Source organism: Bombyx mori, chromosome 3 (assembly GCF_030269925.1).
Source record: "Bombyx mori chromosome 3, ASM3026992v2".
NCBI classification, from domain to species: domain Eukaryota; kingdom Metazoa; phylum Arthropoda; class Insecta; order Lepidoptera; family Bombycidae; genus Bombyx; species Bombyx mori.
In genome coordinates, this window is record NC_085109.1 from 557967 (window position 1) to 574604 (window position 16638).

A 16638-nucleotide genomic window follows, 5' to 3' on the forward strand; every position below is an offset into this window, starting at 1 on the left:
CGTGCTTACAGTTCTTGGTTTAAGCACTCAAGTTCAGTAAACTGTTGTAATCAGCTGATCTGTTGTGTATTTTATTGGTGCGCGTGCAGGATGTCAGCCGTTACTTGTTTATTATTGTTATTCCATAGAACAAACTACAAAGTGTAAATTACTTCCGTTGTTTAGTTTGGATTATAACTTGTTATCAATATCGATACTTGTAATGTCTTGGCTACCATCTGAGCTATTCACGCGACGGATGACAAGAGAAGCGGATGACTTCTGACATTATTTTCACGTTATTTTCATAATGCAATTGTACGGCAAATATAAACTCTTAAATTCTAGTAAGACATTCGTCTGAAATGGATGAAACAGTGTGCTTAGTGAGAGTTCTTTAACGTTCTCGATAGCGTAACAGTTAACTCAAATTTGTATGCAGTTGGAACGTTTGCCTACGTTTGCCGCTAGGGGCACTGTTACAACTGCTGTTAGCTTTTACGCTATTAAGAACTTTATAAATCTCGCACTAAGCACACAGGTCCGTGGTCTATCTATCTATCTCTTAGGTTTATGGCGTTTCCTTTTAGGTTTCGCCAACGTCAAGTGTATATAATACTCTGCTTTCTATAGCGGGCTTCGTGAACGAGCAAAGTGACAGATAGTCACTAAGAATTAAGTGAGTAGCTAAGAATGTTAGATGACAGGATCTCTGTTGATTTACCTAAAACAAATAAGACGCACACAATATATATACAGGGGTTAGTGGTCAAAATCATAAAGTACATATACGAAACGTCTGAAGTAACATACTGACAATAAAACGCAAGATTAAACCGTAAATATGTTATAATTTTGTGTACGGTTCGCGGAAACCCGAAGGAATTACTTTTTTTTTTCTACCTAAGCTGATAGCCTTGTGAGACTATGTCAGCGTAACCGGGCGAGTAGGTGAGATCACGGGGCTCAAACCGGAGTCATACTAACACTGTCCCTAGCAAGAGCAGTGCTTCGCAGAATCTACCACTGGATCGAAAACGCGACCCACTGAGAAGATCCGGCGAGAAACTCAGTGGGCTGTGTCTGTGGGTTAATTTACTCGTCGAGCCCTTCGTCGCAAGCAGGTATTACTAAGTATGAAACACTGCATTGTTCTTATGTATATCTGTCACCTATGGGCTCACTGTAAACCAGGAGAAGTGGCGATTGCTCGTGAGGCGCATAACATCTGCCCACAGCAATGATACTGAATGACGACCACGACCGCTCTGACAAGTGTGAGACAACAAAGAAAAAAATAGGATATAGTAATCTGTAAGTTATTATAAGTTCAAGCATAGATTAATTTAACAGTTACTATGTGTTGAGATACATTTAAGAAAATTACGCACCTCAAATCTCAACTACCTACGTTAATTGCTTTACAGATGGTTATCTCAGTACATAAAAAACAAGACCTTAGCTGCATTATGTACCACAATCGTATTATAACTGTATTTTGTGGCTAAGCATTGGTTTAATCAGAGCTCTATTGACCTTTGCACCTCGGAAGAGCTACCTCAATAAATTGAAGTTCAACGGATGACACTCAGCACCAATTGGATAATAATTGGATAATACCTTGTATGTTTACAGCATTGATCTGCTGACCCTGACTCTATTACGCTATCGCAGAGACCTGAACACAGAACTCGGCTATATGTCAATTGAATTGTATATCATGACTTTTGTTAGATAGGCAGGTGAATTCTGGATCCACTTAGGTACTGAAGTCCATCACACCAGTTTTTTTTTTTTGCCCTTGTAGGCAGACGAGCATACGGCCCACCTGATGGTGAGTGGTTACCGCCGCTCATGGACTTCAGCAATGCCAGGAGCAAAGCCAAGCCGCTGCCTACCGCTTAATAATCTTCACAAGCCTCGTTTGAAGAAGGACAAGTCATAGCGCTCAGGAAACACCGTGGAGGGGAGCTCATTCCATAGCCGGATGGTACGTGGCAAAAAATACCTCTGGAAACGCACTGTCGATGAACGCAACGGTTTCAGTTTTTTTTTTTTTTTATTGCGTTTGTAGGCAGACGGGCATACGGCCCACCTGATGGTGAGTGGTTACCGTCGCCCATGGACTTCAGCAATGCCAGGGGCAGAGCCAAGTCGCTGCCTACCGCTTAATACTACTTAATATACTATAATATATAATATAAGATAATATGGATGAACTCTGCTCCGATGGCGAGAGGTGCGATGATAAAAAGTATAAAGCGATGATAATGTCGCCGCTGACCTTTAGGGCCAACTACTCTTCAGACTGGAAAATACGAATGCTACATATGAGACACGGCCGTACGGTTTGATAATATGCTTGCTCGACCGCCTTTACCTACACCAACGGGAAATTATGGCTGAGGGATAGGAAGAGAGGTAGAAAGGAGAAGAAGGACAGTGTTACAACAAATGACTTAGGAATATGGCAGGAGTAACTAGAGGTGGCGTTCGGTGGTAATTATTTCCTTAAACAAGTTATCTATAAAGAGTGAAACTAGATCACCTAAGTATAACGTTTTGTGCTCCATCACCAAGTTCAGTAATGCCCGATGGCAATAAATATTAGATTTACTTGGAGCTATGTACCAACAAAACGAATACTATGTCGTCAATATGACCATATTGTAAGGTCTGATACACTTTTCTGGTGGTAGGACCTCTTGTGAATCCGCACGGGTAAGTACCACCGCCCCGCCTGCTTCTGCCGTGGAGCAGTAATGCGTTTCGGTTTGAAGGGTGGGGCAGCCGTTGTAACCATACTCGACCTTAGAACTTATATCTCAAGGTGGGTGGCGCATTTACGTTGTAGATGTCTATGGGCTCCAGTAACCACTTAACACCAGGTGGGCGGTGAGTTCGTCCACCCATTTAAGCAATAAAAAAAATATATGCTCTTTCAATACAATCATGCCATTGGATCATGGATTCCAAAACCATTATATAACCATGATTTTCGCAGAGGCAAGTTTATCATATCAGATCATCAGTTCTCTCGCAGTACCGAAACTATACATTTTTGGCTAGTATTAGCAAATTCTCTCAGGTTGAGCCCGTGAGCTCGCCTGCCTGTCCGCGCGCAGTTGGACCTATTCCTTTGGCTATCAGCGAATAGCTAGGAAAAATAAACTTTTTTATATAAGGTATCATTACAAGAGTTTGTATTTGCCCTTATGACTTGAAATTTGGAAATTTCGATATAAAGATAAACAATAAGTAAATATTACTAACGGATTTTACACATTACCATAATAGTCTGCGCCTATACTGATCACTTGATGTTTTACCATAAAATATTTAATGGCTGCGTTTAAAATATCATAAAGACACACAGCCCCTGCTTGTACCGGGATTTATATTCCAATATTACGAGCTAATGACACGTCGCCAGATGTTTCCTATTTGGGAAATTAAAACTCCAAAGCGGAACGAACGCCATTTTTGTTTTACGGCGCGAAATAATTATACAGATTTTCGTAATTTGAATATTATGTTACATTGTTGCTTAAGTTGATAATCTAGCCACACAATCGTACAGTATTATAAATGTTAAGTTTGTTTGTACGATGTTTGTTACTCAATCACGCAGTAATGAATAGACGTATTTTATTTTAGACTAGCTTTTGCCCGCGACTTCGTCTGCGTGGAATAGTTACTTTGGCATAACGCTAAATTTTACCCGCGACTTCATTTACAGTACTCAGGATTGGAACTTCATTACTGAACCGGTAGATGGCGTTGAAAAAGTTAGATTTTGAGATTTTTTGACAAACAATTTTTTTAATTTTTCGTAAAAAAATATATTTTTTTCTTAATAAGAAGTTATTTACTTCTAATACCTCCAAGAATATGTGTACAAAGTTTCATGATGATCGGTTGAGTAGTTTTCGCGTGAAAGCGTAACAAACAAACTTACATTCACATTTATATATTACGAGTAGTAGGGATTTAATATATACCCAGGTATTGGTTGGTAGTGTATGGATGAGAGAGTGAACTATGTTAATATCTCGATAAAACTCAAGATGTTTCATTATTTCTGAACAACGTGGACGAAACAGCGGGGCCCGGCCAGTTGCAATAAGCTAAAAATATCGGTAGCCTGGCCCCAGGAGAACCACAATAAAACAATTATAATAAAATGAAAATAATACTAAGCCTGATAAAACCAACTGCAGCCCTGATATCACGTCTTTTAGCTCTCGGCTTATAAGTCCAAAGCACATGTCTCAACCTAAAAACTTATCTACAACAGTCATCAACGCACAGTAGAGTAGTGGTTTAATTTAAGAACTGCAAATACTATATGTATCCTATTTAAAAATTTCCCAAACTGTGGCAGCTGAAGGAAAAACTCACCGTGACTGCGAAGTTTTTAGACTATTTGTCAGTACCACGACAGCCGTAATCTGTGGACCTCTGCAAGTCGTTAGTGACTCATTTAGCCGTCTGTCCATCAAACTGAACCTGGAACCGTTCGCACAACTCTTTCCGACGACAATTCATCAATTACTCTTGACATCTGCGCACCCCATCGCTTCGTCGATGGCGTGCTCCGAAAGGACAAAAAAATAACCCTGATTCCGTTGCGTATTCAGAAGCCGTACCTTTTAAGTGCTATTCGAGTACTCTTCAGTGGATGTGATCCAACAAATTACCGTAGCAGCTTATTGAGCGAAAAGGTGTATTATTCACATTATTCAGTACGTCAGACTCCTAAGCCATTTTTCATTCTCCTGGGTGCCGTGCTGTTATGAAATGTTTCGTCTTTCAAGATCGGTCACGGGCGCAACTAAATTTCTGCACCGTAACGCAGAGTTTTTTTATTAAATAATGAGGCATTATTGGGGCTAAACGTTATCGTGAAAGGGGTAAATTGATTGCGATTTGCAACGGCGTTTTAGAGTGACGTTATTTGAATAATTTATTATTGCCGTCCCCATGTGGGGTTTCTATGTGGCTTTTACTGTTGCTAAGCAGATGCGGGAATGTCCCTATTCTATAGCGTAACTTTATGTTTGTAAGTACCTACACTATAATTTTGATATCCCTCGTAATTGTGGCCATTGGTTTCTAATTGTTGTATTTGATGGTCTTTGGTTAATGTTTTCTTGTACTGATTTACGAGAATAACGCACGATGGTCAGTTGATAGACTATTTATCTGAAATTCTTGATTCATGTCCATATATTTTTCATTTATGGTGTGAGAAAACTCTTGCCCGAATCCAGACGGCAGTTAATATGTGATGATCGACAAAATATATTCAAATAGACGTTTATAATCTTCTTTTTAGGCAAGGAAATGAACTTCGAATGATGTTTATGTTAAACGAGAAGGTTCCAGTAATAAAGATTCTTGATATAGTATAATTCATATATATAATTCGTATAATATAATATACTTCAAGTAATATAGATAATAAAGATTCAGTTCAAGTTTCGCCATGTTAGATAAAATTTTGTTTTGTAAGTCTATCTAAACAGTTTTTCTTCTTTGTTAGCATATTGGTACTTTAAGTTTTTTTACAAGTTCAACTTTTTATTAAAAGTTTATGAGAGAGAGAGATGATGTAAAATGATAATATTCATTTAGGGGAATTTCATTGTAATCACAACATACATCTTTTTTTATTCTTATCTTGTACACGTAACAGTTCTACGTTTCCTAAATACATGAATAAAAGCTCTGAATAAAAGCATCAAACTTATTACCTCGTTTGACGTATGAAATCCACAGAGTATATCGGCCGCTAAAAAACGCATCCGCGACTTAAGCCCTGCAAGGTTTGAGCGCTCCGCTCGTAAAGTTGATGGCAATTTACGATAAAAAAAAGCTGATTCGCCCGTCCCAGGAATCACGCGATCCGGTTTGATGGTGATTTTACGGCCTACCCCCTAAATCTCGTCCCTCCAGCTGATAGCAGTAGGGGTGAATTCAGAATTTTAAATTTATCCGGCTTTAAGTATTTTCAGCTCGTTGTTTCTGGTTTGATACTTTTGTTGCTGGTTACTTTGAGTATTTTGCTCACTGAACATTTGAATTCAGGAGATTTGTATAAAAAAAGGACCTCTGAATTTAGACGCACTTGCCAATGGACAATGAGCCTCTGCAAATAGATAGCTCGGCACTAAATAGTTGCAGTTCCGTACCGTGTCACTGTATTATTTCAAATTCAATTCAAAAAATATCATACCCGACAACCCTGGGTCTCAACTCGACTTCACAAAGGTGCAAAATTAACGACCCAACTTCGGTGATAGTCTAAAACATAAAATACATAAAAAAGAAACTCATAAATCTTGAACCGTCTTAAACTTTGTGAAAATTAATTATTTAACGTGGAATATGAAAGAGAAAAGGTAAATTATGACTTAGAGTGCTTTCAATTCACGCTTTAATACTTGTGGAGTGGACAAAGAGGTATAAAAAAATCGGAATTTTACTTATCACTCTTAGGCTATGCTTATTTTTCAAACTCTTCCCCTATAGGGCTGGTATGATATATAATAGAAATACTTTTAGGATGAAATAGAGTATAGAAAGATTGGAATAGTGGAATAGATAGGATAGAATACGGTAGAGAAATAATATTGTAAATTACATAAAAGTAGCGCTACAGAGGGGTACGTATCCTCACAAGGAGGATCGGCAGTTGATCCGTGACTGACAGTACGGTTTCCGTCACGATCGCTCGACTGGCGATCTTCTTGTAAACCTTACTCACAGGTGAGGTTGAGCCTTGGAGAGCAAGGGCGAGACACTCGCTGTGAGCCTTGATATCGTGAAGACCTTTTACAGGGACTGGCATAGTTGAATTAAGCAGCTTACGGAATTTCGAAGGCTTTGCATCGCTAACTTTTTGGATGGGCGTTACCACGACCATTAACGCTGGTGTTCCAGAAGTTTCAATGCTCTCTCCGACCCTTTTGATCCTGGGATAGATAGCCTATTGATAGCCTATTGATAGCACCCTATTGTCATAGTGCCGCAATTCCAAGGACTCTCCTTATACCCTTTCACGAGTATTGGGATACATCGGGTCGCCGTTTCGAGCGATGCCCAATATCGGAACCATTTGGAGAGTACAGCCAAGTTGGCGTCCAAAATACTAAAAATACTCAACACAAAAAGCTGCACTTTACAATTCACCAAAGACTTTTGCTTTACAAAGCGCAAGTTCGGTCTCGCGTGGAGTAGTGCTTCCTACTTCTGGTCTGGGTCTCCCAAATACCAGCTATTTTCATTTGACTTTTATCAGAAGAGGGTCGTTCGGATTGTCGGTAGTCCAAGAATCGTTTGGAACCTTTGTGTTACCGTATGTTCGTATCGCCCATCGTCGAAGCCGAGTTCATCCATAGTGCGTTTCCAGAGATATTTTCTGCCACGTACTGGTGGTAGGATCTCTTATGAGTCCGCGCGGGTAGGCACCACCGCCCCGCCTATTTCTGCCGTGAAGCAATAATGCGTTTCGGTTTGAAGTGTGGGGCAGCCGTTGTAACTATACTGAGACCTTAGAACTTATATCTCAAGGTGGGTGGCGCATTTACGTTGTAGATGTCTATGGGCTCCAGTAACCACTTAACACCAGGTGGGCTGTGAGCTCGTTCACCCATCTAAGCAATTAAAAAAATCCTAGTTTGGAATAAATTCCCGTCCACACTGTTTCCAGAGTGCTATGACATGCTCTTCTTCAAACGAGACTTGCGAAGAGTACTGAGTTGTTTAGCTACTGCCTCTATCATTGCTGATGTTCATGAGCCATGGTATCATTTTCGTACAAGGACAACAGAGACAACAATAAAAAACAAGTTCATCTGATGTGTGGCTGTCGTGGATGCTCGACTTCTGCTTTTTATCACGCAGAAAGAGACAGCGATGAGAGCGAAAGCTCTTCTCTCTGAACCGATTTGGACCGTCATGTCCAGCTCCGGTTCTCGTACCCGTAAGTGTTGAAGGTTCCTTTGAAGTCAGTGTGGGAACTGACGGGGCAGGTTGTGACCCTGTGCGAGGTCTCAATGTAATTATATATTAATATTTTCTCAAATCTTGGCCATTTACAATCCTTTATTTTACTTTCGATTACTCCACATGTTGGTGCTATAAGGGACGGTAGTACCTAATGTATGTATGTATCTACAAGAAACGGAAATCGTAAAGAAAAGTTATGTCTTCAAATTCACTGCGCGTATTGATCTCTTTTGTTGTCAAGAACTCGATGCAAGAGGGAATTAAAGCTAAAAGAAAAAACGTTTAGGGGTCAACAATGTTAGTGTCAATGTTCACCCGCACAATATCAATGTTCGATAAGTTCTTATTATAATCGTATCCTGTATAAAGATTTTCTAGATAGATATATCAATGATCTGCCTATTATTTTGCTACTTGTATCGCACAGGCTCTTGTCAAGTTCTTTGTATTTATTAATACATGTGACTAGAGTCTGGCCGGACAACTTTCGAAATATTAACTTAAGCGCTATCTATCAATGACCCGTGAAAAGTTTAGAAAAAGCTGTACATAGCTTAATTACTTACCTTATTAATTAGTAACAGCCTTAGTAATTTTCAGGAAATGAAGAAAAAACTTCCTTCCAAAGTCTAAAAATTAAAACGTTAACAAAACGACCGCCCTATTCATAACAAACGAAATTTAACTCTTTTAATTGTTTAACTTTGTAAGATTTATGTAGTATAATTTATTACTTCAATTTAAAGAATCAAAGTTGCAAGATATATACAAGCACATAGTACACCATTTATTTGCCAAGTATTCTCATAAAATCCTACAAAATCTAAAAAGAGCGGTCATTTTGTTTCTAATACTATTCACTTTATTTATCTGTGGAATCATTCGCGGCGACCGAGAGTGAATCAACGACTAAGGGGAGATTTTATAGTAATCTGTGGCGCTCAGTACGGCGAGCAGCTACAACGGTGTTTGGTACGCATTTCGCGCTCTCCCGCCTTAGTAACAAAAATAACACGCTTCTGTCGTATAAAAATACATATTTAAGGTGAGTTTCATTTATAATTACATGTAAATAACGGTAGAATTGTGTGAATATTAATATTTTATGTTCTTCGTGTTTTTCGCCTTAAATAGGCCATTCTAGGAACACTTTTGTAGGTTATAACAACTATTTTGAGTTTTAAAAAGTGTTTGTTGTAATATCTGTTAAATCGAATTATTAAACAGTAGTGTTCCAATCTAAATGTATGTTTTGGGTTAAATTGTTGTTGTCATTGATGTTTGAGTTTGATGTTACGCTCCCAGAAGAGAACGCGTCCCGCGCGAGTGTTGCCATGAACAAAATGTCTGACTGCATCGATTTTTAACTTTTAAATTATTCATAGTTATATTTCTAACGAAGGCAGATAAGCTCATGGATCACACATTTATATGTAGTTATTATCGCTTATAGATTCAACGTCACGTTATAAGCAAGCACCATTCTTAATGGCGACTACACTTCTATTTAGAGTATTATTGTCACATAATATGTCTACAATATTTTGTTTATTTACAGGATTTAAAATGACAGATAAACCGAAAAGACCAATGTCAGCGTATTTATTATGGTTGAACAGCGCTAGATCAAAAATAAAGGATGACAATCCAGGATTAAAAGTAACGGAGATAGCCAAAAAAGCAGGCGAAATCTGGAGGTCCATGTATGACAAAAGCGAATGGGAAGAAAAGGCGGCAAAAGCCAAAGAACAATACATTGTAGATTTAGAATCATTTAATGCAAATGGCGGCGGTCCCGTAGAGAAAAAAAAGAAAACCCAAAAACGCGGGAAGAAAGCGAAACCGGCGCCAAAAACAAAGAAAGTGAAACAGGACGCCGAGGACGATGATGATGATGACGATGACAAAGATGATGAGAACGACAGCGAATGATCTCTTTAAATTTATATTTTAGTTTTAAAGTTTTACTATTTATCATTTTAAATTCTGGACCATGAAATGAATGTTTTTTTTCTTTCTGGCTTTTGTTACTTAGATTTAAATAATACACTTTTTTGTTCGATAACTCATAATAAAATGTGCTTCAAGGAGTATTTTCTATATATATTTTCTTTAATTATTAATACAATTTAGAAGTTTACTTGTATTTTTATAAAGGTATTATTTTAATGAAATTGCATTTATTTAACGTAGGTAAGTGTAAGTTTACTATGCCAAGTGTTTTATAAAATTTTAAGTGAAATATTTCATAAAATAATGTGAAAACCGAGCCTATTGTTTTATTTTTATAAAAACAACTAAACAAATGAAGTTCAAAAATGTTCATGTTACGTACACGTATATAGAGTAATTTGTATTTTAAAGTGTAATAATGTTTTCAAATAATGAACAATCTATTTGAAAATTAAATATGAGCTAGTTTTCTGACTAATCTTTTCTTAAACTTTTAAAGACATTTTTGCGTAACTAAAATCCGAGAGCTAATTCAATAACAAAATACTCTTAATTCGTAGACAAATAGATTTGATAAAATTGTAAAATCAGTTAAATGGAATAGTTTAAAGTTGTCCGCCGGCCGCCATTGCTAGGCCAGCGCGAGGCGACCCAAAAATAAAACTTGCTAAAAAACCGGCAGCGCCGACTAGAATCAATAACGTAAATACAATACTGGCCAGCCGTCAGAGCGTCTGCGCCCTTGTTTTTACACGTGCTTCTATCTCCGTCCCTTTCCAACGCGATGTAACTGGAACGAGAGAGATCGCGTTTGAGAGCTTGCTTCGCGCTGCGCGTGTCTGTTTGACAGTGTGCGCGTCGCCTTGTTCGTCAGTCGTGAACTAGCGGTATAGCCGCGTGGGTCTGCAGCTATGCCCAATGAAGTGATGATAAAACAAGAGTTCGACAGTGACGCTTCCATGTCGCCGCCGGTAGGGCGCTTAGTCGACTGTAACCAAGCTGAAGATCGAAAGATGATAAGGTTGGTGCGGGACCGGCCTTTGCTGTACGCCCGAAGTAATATGCCCGTTGCCAGTTATTACGCGCAAGTCAAAATGCTGTGGCAGGAGGTCGCCGACGATATGGGTTGGAGCGGTAAGCGACATTACGTATCTAATTTTTATCTACGAATGTGATTATACTGTAATAATAAAGCGGATAAGTCGAAATAAGATTCAACGTAACGTTTCCATGGACATACCAGTGTTCATTTCAATTCGGTCGGTGTATATAGATGTTTGTGGAAATTTGGACTCTGCTTACAGGGTTCACTGTGTAAATTGGCTTGCACTGTTCATGGTAACACATATCTCAGTGTTGATATTCTTCGTATTTTGTTTGTTTTATTCGAAAATGTGAAGTGTAAAAATTAAATAATAGAGCGTAGAGACGTGGATATTCCAACGCGTGTACGGGTTTTTTTTGTATATTGTTTTTTTTTTAACTAAGCCATAGTTTTCATTATTTACATAGTTTTATAACTAAACTGCTATCTTTGTTTCTTTGTTTATAGTGTTTGTTTTACATGTTAGTAACGTAATCTATGAAAGAATAGAGTGTATCATAAATTAACCGTTAATGTAATGAAAGAGAGACCCGGTACATATCGATAAAAGTTGAATAATTAGTACCGCTTGTCAAAATTGCCGATATGTGAAAATATAGTTGCTATCTACTAAGAATTTGAATGAGTTTAGGCCCTAGATTTTGGGGATAGATACGCGTTGTATTGGCTTGAGGCACAGACAAGCCTGGGCTTACCTGGTGTGGGTTATGCCACGAGAATGACATCGCTGACCTTGAGACATGAGGCCGAAGTTTCAATTGAACTCGAGCGAGAGTGGCGCGGTGTGTCACGGCCGCAGGCCTTAACACCCCTCCAGCGGGCCGCTGTACCGTTGGGACTTTCAGTAGACCGAGTCCCACTAAATTAATATATAAAATCTGTATTATAATTATGTTGAATTTCAGTTTTTTTTATATTACGTATGTTTTGAAATATTACTTACTATAATTTTTTTTTTTTTTTTTTTTTTTTATTGCCTAGATGTTTGGGCTAGTTCACAGCCCACCTCGTTGTTAAGTGGTAACTGGAGCCCATCGACATCTACAACGTAAATGCGCCACCCACCTTGAAATATAAGTTCTAAGGTCTCAGTATAGTTACAACGGTTGCCTCACCCTTCAAACCAAAACGCATTACTGCTTCACGGCAGAAATAGGCGGGACGGTGGTACCTACCCGTGCGGACTCACAAGAGGTTCTACCACCAGTAATTACGCAAACTATAATTTTGCGGGTTTGGTTTTTATTAAACGATGTTATTCCCTCACCATGGAACTCAATCGTGAAGATTTGCTAAGTACGTATTTCATTAGAAAAATTGGTACCCGCCTGCGGGATTCGAACACCGGTGCATCGCTACATACGAATGCACCGGACGTCTTATCCTTTAGGCCACGACGACATTCAACAGTTTTATTCCAAGGTATATACGGTTTAGTTTCATGTTTGCCTGTCGACTCTTTTCTCTCAGTCCCTGACGTCAGAAGAAAGTGGTCGCACATCAGAAACTCATACTCAAGACACCTTCGCAACGAGATCCACGGCGCCCGCACGGGAAAGGGCCGCATGGTGTCCAGGTGGTACTTAGCTGATGAACTGGAATTCCTCAAAGAGCACATGGCTACCGACGTGTGAGTATTTTTTTCGATTAATAAGCATAATCTCAAGTTCCTAGAGTAATTGGAGGAAAATGTCGCTGGACGATGTTGGACCCAGTAATCTACCCACCGGTCACCGGACCCCATGAAGGAGGGCCATGTTCAGCTGTTGTAACTATACTGAGAGCTTAGAATGTATATCTCAAGGTGGGTGGCGCATTTACGTTGTAGATGTCTATAAGCTCCAGTAACCACTTAACAGCAGGTGGGCTGTGAGCTCGTCCACTCACCTCAGCAATAAAAATATATTGTTCATAATGATAACTCAAAGAGTTAGCTAACATCTATACTAATATTATAAAGCTGAAGAGTTTGTTTGTTTGAACGCGCTAATCTCAGGAACTACTGGTCCGATTGGAAAAATTCTTTCAGTGTTAGATAGCACATTTATTGAGGAAAGCTATAGGATATAACATCACGGTAAGACTAATGCAAGTGGAGCACCAATAAAGAATGTTTTAAAATAGGGGTTTAAAATTTAAATAGCTCTTTAACATTCTATAATTTAAAAATATTTCACTTTCTACGTAAATGAAGTGGGAGTAAAATTTAGCGTTATGCCAAAGAAGTAACTATTACTAAAGAAGTAACTATATAACGGACGGAGTCGTGGGCAAAAGCTATTCTATAATATAATAATAGATCAAGTTATTTTTGTATTTCATATCAAGGGATTAATGAGTTCCCTCTTAGCGATCTGTTAGCAATTTGAGTTTGCTGATCGGTCTGCCGTCACGTAGAAACTGACCAGTAACTGGCGACCGTACTTTATAGATTTTAGCAACAGTAGGTACAACAGTAACTAAACTATTTACTACATTAAACATTGAAATAAAAGTAAAATATATAATAAAAGTAAAATCAGCACAACATATTTATGACCCACGTGTATGATGTCCAGCAGAAGATCGTCTCCATACCCCACGACATACGCTCCCAGCTACCTAGAAATTGACATGGCGAAAAAAACAGCCGAGGACACCTTGGATCCCTTCATCCATAACCCTTGGTTCACTCTCGCCACCAGTCGCACCAAGATCGAGGACCGGGAAGACTCCAGCTCACCTCACAGCGTGCGGACGGACGCCGTGGGCTCGACCAGCCAGAGTTTCGAAGCTGACGAGAATTCCGCGTACTTCCAATTCTTTAGAGGAATACATAATGATTACCAGGAACTGCCCCCGAAGAAACAGAGACTATTCAGGCGACAGTGTCTTCATTTCCTGCACAACTTGCTGGACGACAGTGACGGCCACGATCAGAGTAGCGCTATTAATTTATCCAATAACGCTGACAGCAATTCCAGTGATACAGATATAAACATCTTGCCTCATTAGTTAATTGTAACGATATTGTTTATTGATTTTAGTCGGATATAATGGCTGGGTGTTATCCAGTAAATAAAACTAGCATTGGGTCTGTCTTGTCCGTTTGATTACACGATGCATCAATATTGTAAGTTGATATTGTATTTACATAATTCACTTCCCGACGTTTTGGAAGTATTTTCCTCGGTAATTTAGGGTAAGAGTTTGTGGACGAGGTTTGATTAGAAAATAAGTTATTAATGTGGCTGCGGAAGATGACAAATACGTAGTTAGCCAATAATCAAACTTCCAACATTGCTGTGTTACTTTCAAATGCGAATACCAAAATTTCTGAAACATGAGATCATTTTAATGAACCACATTGAATATTAGTATATAAACAGCAATTTTTTCTAGCAAGCAAAGCGATTTCGGTAATTAATTGTCACTGTATTCATGTTTATTATCTTTGAAAATTGTTACTAGCATGGCGATCAAGTAGGTCGCATTCTTAAATGTCAGCTAAGTAACCCAATAATCCCATAATATTTATTGATTTTTATATGCACACAACATTCCTAATAGTAATTAATGTTGATGTTTATTTGTTTTTAATTTATAAATTTAAAGAGCCGTAATGGTTATCGCCTGTCTACCCTTTTTCTTATAATGGATGGATGTTATTTGAATGATATGAATTCGAGCATACACAAAGTGAAATTTGTAATAAAATAATTATCAAATGAGAGAAAGAGAGCGATTGCAATCGATAAAGTCTTTATATGAACTATGTACACAGATGTAGTTACCTTGATATTGACAGCGATAAAGTATACAAGTATTAGTTTCAAAATAGGTATATATTATAATTTTTTTAACGCAAATAGTGTTACCTGAATTGGACGGTAGCGACCTACAAAAAATCGAAACAACCGTCATTTGTAGTCAGAGACCTGAATAATCTTAAATATCACATCGCAATCTTTTTTGTGACATTCAAAGCCCGTACGCATATAATTTTGTCACAGTTTATGTGGCAATCCGGGCAATAAAGAAACATCCACCGCATCCCCTCATTAAGACAGATCTAATGAACTCAGCTTTTGCGAGTGTAAGGCATGTGAGGGCTTTATAGTTCACGTGTATACATTCATCATCAGTTCAGTTTCATTAGATGGACCGACGAATTCTGGGTTCTGGTCCCAAGTGACTACTAGCTCATAAAAATTATCTACTCGACCAGATAGGAATTTTACGAGGTAACCAAGGCCACGAGAAACTGCTGGATTCGAGTAGAAAATGCGAACCTTGAAGAAACTAAGGTCGAGAATTGTCTTTAGAATTACGATTCAATCTTTAACAATTAATTAAGAATTCAAGACGAGCAGGGTCTGATGTACGTTGATATGACGCGGCTAACGGTACCCGAAGCTAGTGAGTGTGACGAGGGCGCCGCGCGTGAAACTAGTGCGCGGGGTGGCAGAATAAACTTCCACAAAAACATGTTTTAATGTTGCCGAAGGCAGACGAGCTCACACTCTGTGGCTTGGTGCGGGTTTTTAACGTTCTCGACAGCGTAAAAGTTTAATTTGTATGCAGTTGGAACAGCGCCCCTAGCGCCAAACGTAGGCAAACGTTCCAACTCCATACAAATTTGAGTTAACTTTTACGCTATCGAGAACGTTAAAAACTCGCATTAAGCACACAGATCGTGAGTCATCATCGATGCTAATGACTTTGGCAATGCCGGCTTAAGCGAGCTTAAACTACTTAAGCCGATCTTCGAGTGACTACTCAGATCATTCGCCTTTACGTTAAACCGCTACCAAGACAATAATGTAAATATTGTTCTTCATCAGTAGACCTCTTCGTAAATGTCGATAATCATACATATCGTTAATACAATGGACACACACGGACAAAATGAATATAGAAGAACACACCAGATTGTTAAAGTGTTTCCTTAGAAAATAAATTATAAATACATACTTTAATAATAGCTATTATTGTTTTTAAATATATTGTAATATAATTTTTATGAACAATAAATTTTATTGTCACGTTGTATAATTTTCTTTTAAGCAATACTTATCTATCTATGTGGTTCCACCAGTCTGTAATCTATATATATATCAATACGAGAAGCAAAAACTTTGTATCCCTTTTTACGAAAATTGCGGGGACGGAGGAGTATGAAATTTTCCACACTTAAAGAGAATATAGAGAAGAAGTGCACAATGCTAATATTTTTGTAAAATAATGCATAAAAGATACATTAAATCAGTAAAGAAAACATTACACACACTACATACCATGTATTTGACGCACACACGCATGCATCCTTTTTATTGTCAAACTTTTGTTCTTGACGTCTGTGGTCAAATTGAGAATCGATTAAATATTGTTAGTCTTTATTAATATTTTTCTCTAGTGTAGTATTGGCGTTGAAAATACAATCATAATAGTGTACAAACTTACAATTCCAATTAATTATAGTCGAATTTCGACTACTGCGGGACCTCTAGTATGTTTAGATTGGTATGGTTGACATAACAATGTCATTGCTGCCGCTACCAAGAAATATTAGATCAAATTATAAACTATCAAATTCAGATTTAAACCTA

General features: G+C 38.2%; 2 protein-coding genes across 4 annotated transcripts; both read left to right on the plus strand.

The window, feature by feature from the left end:
* The first annotated feature begins 7899 nt into the window (after nucleotides 1–7899).
* Nucleotides 7900–9924, plus strand: LOC101739065 (high mobility group protein D). Its single transcript, XM_062674569.1, has 2 exons — nucleotides 7900–7966; nucleotides 9551–9924. Exons 1-2 carry the CDS (start codon nucleotides 7900–7902, stop codon nucleotides 9922–9924), a joined length of 441 nt encoding a protein of 146 aa, XP_062530553.1.
* LOC101738925 (uncharacterized) lies at nucleotides 8941–16081 on the plus strand. Of its 3 annotated transcripts, none has more exons than XM_012688514.4 (4): nucleotides 8941–9037; nucleotides 9551–11079; nucleotides 12521–12680; nucleotides 13609–16081. In XM_012688514.4, the coding sequence occupies exons 2-4, from the start codon at nucleotides 10857–10859 to the stop codon at nucleotides 14042–14044; spliced, it is 819 nt and encodes a 272-aa protein (XP_012543968.1). In that variant the 5' UTR covers nucleotides 8941–9037; nucleotides 9551–10856; the 3' UTR covers nucleotides 14045–16081. The 3 variants fall into 3 exon arrangements, with proteins under 3 accessions (XP_012543968.1, XP_004923936.1, XP_012543969.1); XM_004923879.5 differs by having other exon boundaries at nucleotides 13612–16081; XM_012688515.4 differs by having other exon boundaries at nucleotides 13735–16081.
* Nucleotides 16082–16638: the final 557 nt, after the last annotated feature.

Excerpts from the sequence above, each read along its gene's own strand:
- LOC101739065 (XM_062674569.1), top strand. The coding sequence starts at position 7,900 with ATGAGAGCGAAAGCTCTTCTCTCTGAACCGATTTGGACCGTCATGTCC. Across the intron at positions 7,967-9,550 it reads CAGCTCCGGTTCTCGTACCC|GATTTAAAATGACAGATAAA; the intron begins GTAAGTGTTGAA and ends GTTTATTTACAG.
- LOC101738925 (XM_012688514.4), top strand. The coding sequence starts at position 10,857 with ATGCCCAATGAAGTGATGATAAAACAAGAGTTCGACAGTGACGCTTCC. Across the intron at positions 11,080-12,520 it reads CGACGATATGGGTTGGAGCG|TCCCTGACGTCAGAAGAAAG; the intron begins GTAAGCGACATT and ends CTTTTCTCTCAG. Across the intron at positions 12,681-13,608 it reads GAGCACATGGCTACCGACGT|CAGAAGATCGTCTCCATACC; the intron begins GTGAGTATTTTT and ends TATGATGTCCAG.